The 7,500-nt window shown below is 46.6% G+C and overlaps 1 protein-coding gene across 1 annotated transcript in view; it reads left to right on the top strand.

Moving 5' to 3' along the window:
* The window catches only part of LOC311342887 (tetraspanin-15), an 11,366-nt gene extending 6,255 nt beyond the window's left edge, over window positions 1–5,111 (top strand). The window contains exons 6-8 of the mRNA XM_084467732.1: window positions 258–308; window positions 1,320–1,436; window positions 3,182–5,111. Coding sequence (XP_084323858.1) covers window positions 258–308; window positions 1,320–1,436; window positions 3,182–3,517 — 504 coding nt within the window. The 3' untranslated portion in view covers window positions 3,518–5,111. The remainder of the gene's footprint in view (window positions 1–257; window positions 309–1,319; window positions 1,437–3,181) is intronic.
* The last annotated feature ends 2,389 nt before the right edge of the window (window positions 5,112–7,500 follow it).

Here is a 7,500-nt window from a genome sequence, read left to right as displayed (position 1 = left end):
TTATAAAGATGGCTAGATAGATCTCTTCACTACTGGCAGGCAAGTTCACGCTCTGCAGACCAGAGATCAGTGGGTCTGTTCCCAGAGGAAACTGTGTGTGTGTGTGTGTGTGTGTGTGTGTGTGTGTGTGTGTGTGTGTGTGTGTGTGTGTGTGTGTGTGTGTGTGTGTGTGTGTGTGTGTGTGTGTGTGTGTGTGTGTGTGTGTGTGTGTGTGTGCATGAATGAGTTTAAATGTTGTTGAACTCTCTTCGGTGCAGGTTGGAGAAGTGGTCAACACGTTCTGTGGCTACAAGACCCTTAATCAACAGGTGAGCTTTAACTCTGAAACTCTAATGTTACATTCATTAATGTAACATTAGAGGATTATGTGGGACCTCTGTGCATAAACAGTTCATATCTACAGGGACTTGACCATGAATACCACAGCTCTGTTCACAATGACTCTGAGCCTAAACATATATATCATCCCCAACTTGTCCTCTAGATTAGATGTGGGAATACGGGCTGTTTTGCTCTCAACATCGACCACAAAGCCATTCTAATCCCTCTTAAATGATTGCAAAGGTTCTTCAGTCATTTAGAACCACGTAACAAAATTAGGAGCCTGCTTCTGAAGTTATTGCAGCACAAAGTCTCCCTCTACTCTTCTGTCTTCTCTCCTCAGTTTATCGTATTCCCTGTTGATATCTTAGTGGTTCAGAAGATGCTGACCTAGGCCCCTTTCAGCTTCGACGAAGCCTTGTCCTTGGTCAGTTGCGTGCCCAGTCCTCTCCAGCCAGCAGACGATGTCTAGCTCATGTCCCAACTATCCTTCACCTTTTACTGAACTGTGAGCTTTGCACGTCCACATGTCCCACAAGGTCCCAGTGTACACATGCCTCCATCCACATGAGGAGCTCTGCTGGTTGGCTCTGGTTATGGTCAGGAGAACACATACAAGCTTCTGCTGTCTGGCTCTGGTTATGGTGAGGAGAACACTCAGTGGACGGAAGAAAACAGAGGAGAAGAGTTTTAGCAGGGAGCTGGCATAGTGTGGACACAGCCTGAGATACACTTCATCTGAAGCAGCAGCTGTCTCCTTGAAACCTCGCTCGTCTGTCCCTGACCCTCATCAGACAGGGGGAAAGGTGCCGGGATCAAACCCAGAACCTTCTCTCTCTGATGGGGGTCACAGACCTCGCCTCACACAAGAAACCGTGGTAGTTTGGAGATTGCTTTGTATGGATCAGGCTTTTTCGTTTCACTGGGTTCTTCTAAGAAGTGTGTGTGTGTGTGTGTGTGTGTGTGTGTGTGTGTGTGTGTGTGTGTGTGTGTTCCAGCGTGAGGCGTTGCACGAGCTGATCCACGTGCGCGGCTGTATCCACGCCGTCAACCTCTGGATGAGCGACAACATCGGGATGACGGTGGCGCTGTGCTGCGCCATCGGCCTGCCCCAGGTAACAGTCACTCTCTCACTCTCTCACTACCCAGCCCCAGGTAACAGTCACTCTCTCACTCTCTCACTACCCAGCCCCAGGTAACAGGCACTCTCTCACTCTCTCACTACCCAGCCCCAGGTAACAGTCACTCTCTCACTACCCAGCCCCAGGTAACAGTCACTCTCTCACTACCCAGCCCCAGGTAACAGTCACTCTCTCACTACTCAGCCCCAGGTAACAGGCACTCTCTCACTCTCTCACTACCCAGCCCCAGGTAACAGTCACTCTCTCACTCTCTCACTACTCAGCCCCAGGTAACAGGCACTCTCTCACTCTCTCACTACTCAGCCCCAGGTAACAGGCACTCTCTCACTCTCTCACTACTCACTCTCTCCATACTCAGCCCCAGGTACCGCTCACTCTCTCACGACTCAGTCTCACTCTTTCACTACCTAGTCTCACTCTCTCACTATGCAGTCTCACTCTCTCACTGCTCAGTCTCACTCTTAGTCTTAACTGGCTCAAGCTAGTTCATTAAGGATGGGGCTGGTCATAACTGGCTCAAACTGGTTAATTCAGGATGAGGCTGGCCTTAGCTGGCTGGTCAAACTGGTTGGCAGACAGAATGTCTCCGTTCACTGGACTGGATAAGGTGTTGAACCTCTTTGATCAGGTGTGTTATTAAAAAGAAAGCCTGGAATGCCCCATGATATTTAAACCTGTTGAACTCTCAGATTCCGTTGAATTTCTATGAGGCGTATTTGCATTTTGATTGCCTCTTCAAAGCAATATCCTATCTTCCAGTTCATCAGTATAATAATATACAGTATGGTAGAAATAACTGGAAGCCTTCTGCTTTGTTGTCTGGCAAATGATCCAATATTATTGATGTGCTTCCCGATATGCTCTTAAGACAAAAGTAATGAGGGCAGGTCCGCCATTTTATCAACAATGACATCAGTTAACAAAACCTAATGTCAGTTTGAAGTGATATTAACCAAACCTAATATCAGTTTGAAGTGATGTTAACAGAACCTAATGTCAGTTTGAAGTGATGTTAACCTAATGTCAGTTTGAAGTGATGTTAACAGAACCTAATGTCAGTTTGAAGTGATGTTAACCTAATGTCAGTTTGAAGTGATATTAACCAAACCTAATGTCAGTTTGAAGTGATGTTAACAGAACCTAATGTCAGTTTGAAGTGATATGTGTCAATCACTTAAAAATCGAATCCCTGTAATCGTTCCGTACCCTAATGAGCCGCCACACTGGCTCCTGAAGGAAGGAGTGACGGAGTGAAGGAGTGACGGAGTGAAGGAGTGACGGAGTGAAGGAGTGACAGAGTGACAGAGTGAAGGAGTGACAGAGTGAAGGAGTGACAGAGGGCCGCTGTGGCAGCAGAGTGCTGTTCTGTAAATGAATTCTCTCTCTGCTCCACTGAGCTCTGGATGAACAAGCTCTTCCTGATGGCTCACATTATCTGGAGATGTTTGCCCTGATCTGACCATCTATCTTCCCTAGAACATCAACACCATAATTACCTCTGCAGAGATGCTGTAGAACTGCAAAGTCTTCCCCTATGCACACATACACACACACACACACACACACACACATGTGCACTCAATGTACAAACACACAAATGTACAAACACACACACGCATGTATAGATACACAAACCTTCACACACACATGCAAACATACACACATAATCACACACACACTCTCCTGTACATGCTCCTCTCCTCTCTGTCTCTCCCCAGCTTCTGGGCATCATGCTGAGCTGTGCCTTCTGGAACCTTCTGGTGGACATGAGCGAGTCCAGCGACATGGTGGACTTCCGGCTGCTGAAGAAGTCGTTCCAGTACAGCGAGCTGGACCTGGCGGGCGCCGGCTGGTGCATGTGTCTGCCCCGGGACGGGGGCTACCTGCCTGTCCCGGCCAGCGAGCCCGAGCTGGACCCCATCGACCTCCACCTGCAGAAGCTGAAGAAGCAGCCCCCGCGCACCCACTCGCAGCTCCGCGAGCTGCAGGAGTCGCTGTCGGCCACGGGGCTGGACGAGGTGGACGCCGGCCGCAAGATCAAGAGGGAACACTGAGACGCGGGGGGGGGGGGGGGCCTTCGGCCGTCGCCACGTCTCCACGGTTCCTCGTGGCGCTTTGGGTTTCGTTTCGAGGTTTGGTTTTGGTTTTGTTTTTCCGTTGGATCGGTTTGTTGATTTTTGGTTTGGTTGTTGTACAGTCGTTGGATTTGTCTTGTCGGAAGTCTTGTTGCACTACTTTAAAAGATGAAGCTGTCTATCAAAGGATCGGGAGGGTTTCGGTTGCTCGGAATGAATTTGACGTGACTTAGCACTTTTTTCGGTTAATTCAGTTGCTTTACGGCAAAATGTGAAAGTCAAAAGCAGCGGTTAGGTTTTTGAAACCCAAATAATTTATTGACTCAAGTTTGTCGACGGTTGAAAATTAAAAGAATATTCGGCGATATGGGTTGTATCAGTAGGGTTTGACGAAGTACCGCCAACTAGTGGCAGACCAGGGGATTACAGGACGCGCATGGTGCACTACTGTAACCAGGGCTTTAAATTTACATTTGAATGTTTTCTTCTGGAATGTTCCACTCCAGAGAACCGTTTAAAAGCAGTTCAGTTACTGCGAGGACTTAAGCTCTTATCTTACGTATTATCACTGGAGCTTTGTTTTTTGTTTTTTAAACCAACGCAATTTAGCAACTCAAGTACTTGTAAAATGTACTTCCAAGTCCTTCAGATAAAGAAGATTGGGTGTTTTTCCATCTCAAAGGGTTGAGTGAGCTGGCTCAGAGCTCACCGGAACAATCAATACTAATCTGTCGTGGTGCTGACCTCGCTGTTTTTTACTTTATTTAAACATCTGGTTTCTCTTTCAGCGATCGGTATTTTACTTTTTTCCGAAAAAACAACCATGAATACATTGAGACATTCCTGTTGAGTTATTCTATACATATTTCAGGTGTCAACTGTTTGTTTTTTACAGTAAATGTTGTGTGCATTTTTTAATGGTATTATGAAGTTTAAGTCAACATTTCACCTTTTTATCAACTTTATTTTTTATGTAATATTTTACGTACTAGGAACTGGTGAAACGATGTCATTTCGTACTATGAAGAAGAGAAACCGATACAACCTTTTAGACGCTTTTCTCTCATGATTTCCGTGTTTTAGGTGGTGTTTAAACCAAGCCCAGCGCTCTATGTGCTGCTGCTTACCTCAGGCTGTTCCCCACGGCCCCCCCCCCCCCCCGCCCCACGACACTATTTAAATAAATAAGCTTGTGATAAGGGTCTCTAGTCTGACCAGTAGGAAGGCCCAAACATCTTGCGTGCTGCATCTGTGACTGATTTAGTATGTATGTTTTTATTTTTTTTATTTGTGCAATGGGTTAATATTGTAAGATTGACAGCTGTGGAGTAAAGACAGGAATGCATGTTTTGTAATGTATGACGACTTATTAACAAACCGCTGTACAGTTGTGATGGGTTATTTCTAAGGGGTTCTCAGTCCATTGTATATTTTTAATGACTTTTCCTTTGGTCCACGTGCATTAAGTCCATCTGAAGTAAGGTTCAGGCGTGCTTTATGCGGTGGGTTTCATGTGCTGAGCAGCCCTCATGCCTTGTGTCTACACTGCTGGTCTTGTCAATAAAACAGAATTTGTCTACTGAAACCGAAGCTTGCGCGTTTCTGTTCTGTGGAGTTGTGCCGATCCGATACCACCACGAGACCAGCTCCTTTACTACTCAGACACAGAACTTCATGAACACGGCGTTGTTCTGCGTTCATGAACGGTCGGCGGTGGGAAGTCGGAATGGGGAACATGTCATCTCCGACCTACGTGCGTTTCGAGCTTCCAAGTCGGGAAAAACGTTGATGTATTTCTGCTGCTGCTGGGATGGACCTGAGGGGAGGGTGGAGTAATATTAAATGAAATCATATTTCATTTGTATAACTCTTAATCACCATCTCGAGTCTCAAAGGGCTTAACAGGCCTAATATTTATGACATATAGTCATATAGTCCAGTAATATCAGATTTATCCGGACTAGTCACATAGTTCAGTAATATCAGATTTATCCGGACTAGTCACATAGTTCAGTAATATCAGATTTATCCGGTCAGCTCTGGTTCCTAGCGAAACACAATTCCCGATCTCTTACCTCAGGTGAGTCCGTTTGCCGAACCCGGAGCCGGAAGAAGACGTGAAGAAGAAGAACAACAAGAAGGAGGAGGAATCAATTTTTTTGGGGATGAATTGACAAATGACAAATGACAAACCGATATCTGTAGCACGTAGCGGAATCGGATTCACTACTTGGTGAGCTGCTCAGAGGTCCCGCCCCCTCTCTGAAGGTCCCGCCCCCTCCCAGCCGCCGTAGTCCCTCCCTGCCCCTGGTGTTGATGAGGCGACTCCAGACTCAACAGGAGCCTTCGCAGCACTTTGTCAATGCAGTTGACCTTGCATTTAAATGAGGTTATTTCTCTGCGTTCTCTGGAGGGCTTTCACAAAGCCACACCTGCGGTGTCCCCTGCTACGCCTTCACTACTCGAGGGCCTTTCATTGGAGGAGTCGACCGTAATGGAAATGAACCTGCAGCCTAACAGAGGTCCTTGTCCGCCTGTGTGTGTGCGTGTGCCTGTGCGTGTGTGTGTGTGTGTGTGTGTGGAGTCTATATGTACCATTGATTAAATAAGCCATGGTCTCGGTAGCAATGAGATCCATTTCGCAGTGGGCGCCCCCCTGGGTGCTGGGGTGGGACCGCCGCACCGGATGCTCAGAGATTCGTGATTTCTCCGGTTCTGTCAGCAGAAGAATTGAGAAAAGAGTGAGAAATGAAACCTGTTTGTGTTCTGACTTACTGGAATCCGGCGTGTTCTCATCACTGTGTCAGACGTCCTCATTTGACATCACCTTTGGTTTCCTTAGTTTCTGACCATTTGATGGATGTTTCTACCACATCGTGTCCGTCCCTGGGGGGCTACGGCCCACCTCAGCCCCCCTGGAAGGAGGGTCCACCTGGTTCCTTCTCAAGGTCTCCCACTGGTTCATTCTCAAGGTCTGCTCCTGGTTCCTTCTCAAGCCCTCACATTCTTACACTGTCAGATCACGTTGAAGCAGAAGTACAAATGACCAACTTGCTGAACTCTAACAAAGTTCCCTTTGTTGGTGTGTCATCAATCTCTCAGTCTTAATTGCGTGCCAGGCTGAATTAAATAATCAGTGCCTCCGAGAGGGGGAGGGGCTAATTGCTCCCCCCCCCCCCCCCCCACCACCAGGTGCCCTGATTGGTTTGAATTACCATTGCGTCGGGAATCACGGGATGGGACACTTTAATCCATAGGTAATCTTTTATTAATTGCAGACATTTTCATGTGGTTGTTAATCAGGAAACTGTGTTTGTAATTGTGATTAGAAGCTGTGAGGATATTTGTCAAAATGGCAGCATTGCTACCTCAGAGGAAGAAGGATTTGCTGCGCGAGCGAGAGTCTATTAACACAGAGTGCTGAGTGTCTCACAGATAAACAGGAACAGAGACCCCAACAGAAGGATTCACAGTAAGGTCTCTACCCATGTGGCAGGGTTGGTTATTTGCATGGCGATAGAGGGAGAGGCTTGGCATATCTACCATCTGAATAAAGGGTTCAGTACAGAGCCAATAGTCAGACTGTTAGATAGATAGATAGATAGATAGATAGATAGATAGATAGATAAAAACATTATTAATCCCCCAGAGGGGAAATTCCTTTGTTAAAGCACCAGTGGAAGACACCGGATATAATACAAGACAATAAAAAGTAGTGCTAAGGAAAACAAAAATAGATGCTAAAGTAAATGCTGAAGTAAGGACAAACAGGACAAACTGTATAAATTATAATGTTCCCCAGTGCCAGTACTTCACAGTATCTTAAATTGTGCAAATGCAATGTCAAGAAAGCTTAGCATGCCCACAGCCGCCTGAGATCAGATGAGATCAGGAGAGATCAGATGAGATCAGCGGCCATTGCTGCCGTTCTCTCCATGCTGAAGGCCCAATGAAAGCCCTTC

This window comes from Micromesistius poutassou (assembly GCF_964030765.1).
Source record: "Micromesistius poutassou genome assembly, chromosome: 5".
NCBI classification, from domain to species: domain Eukaryota; kingdom Metazoa; phylum Chordata; class Actinopteri; order Gadiformes; family Gadidae; genus Micromesistius; species Micromesistius poutassou.
Note: the sequence above shows the minus strand (reverse complement) of the source record. Positions and strands in the feature narration are given on the sequence as shown.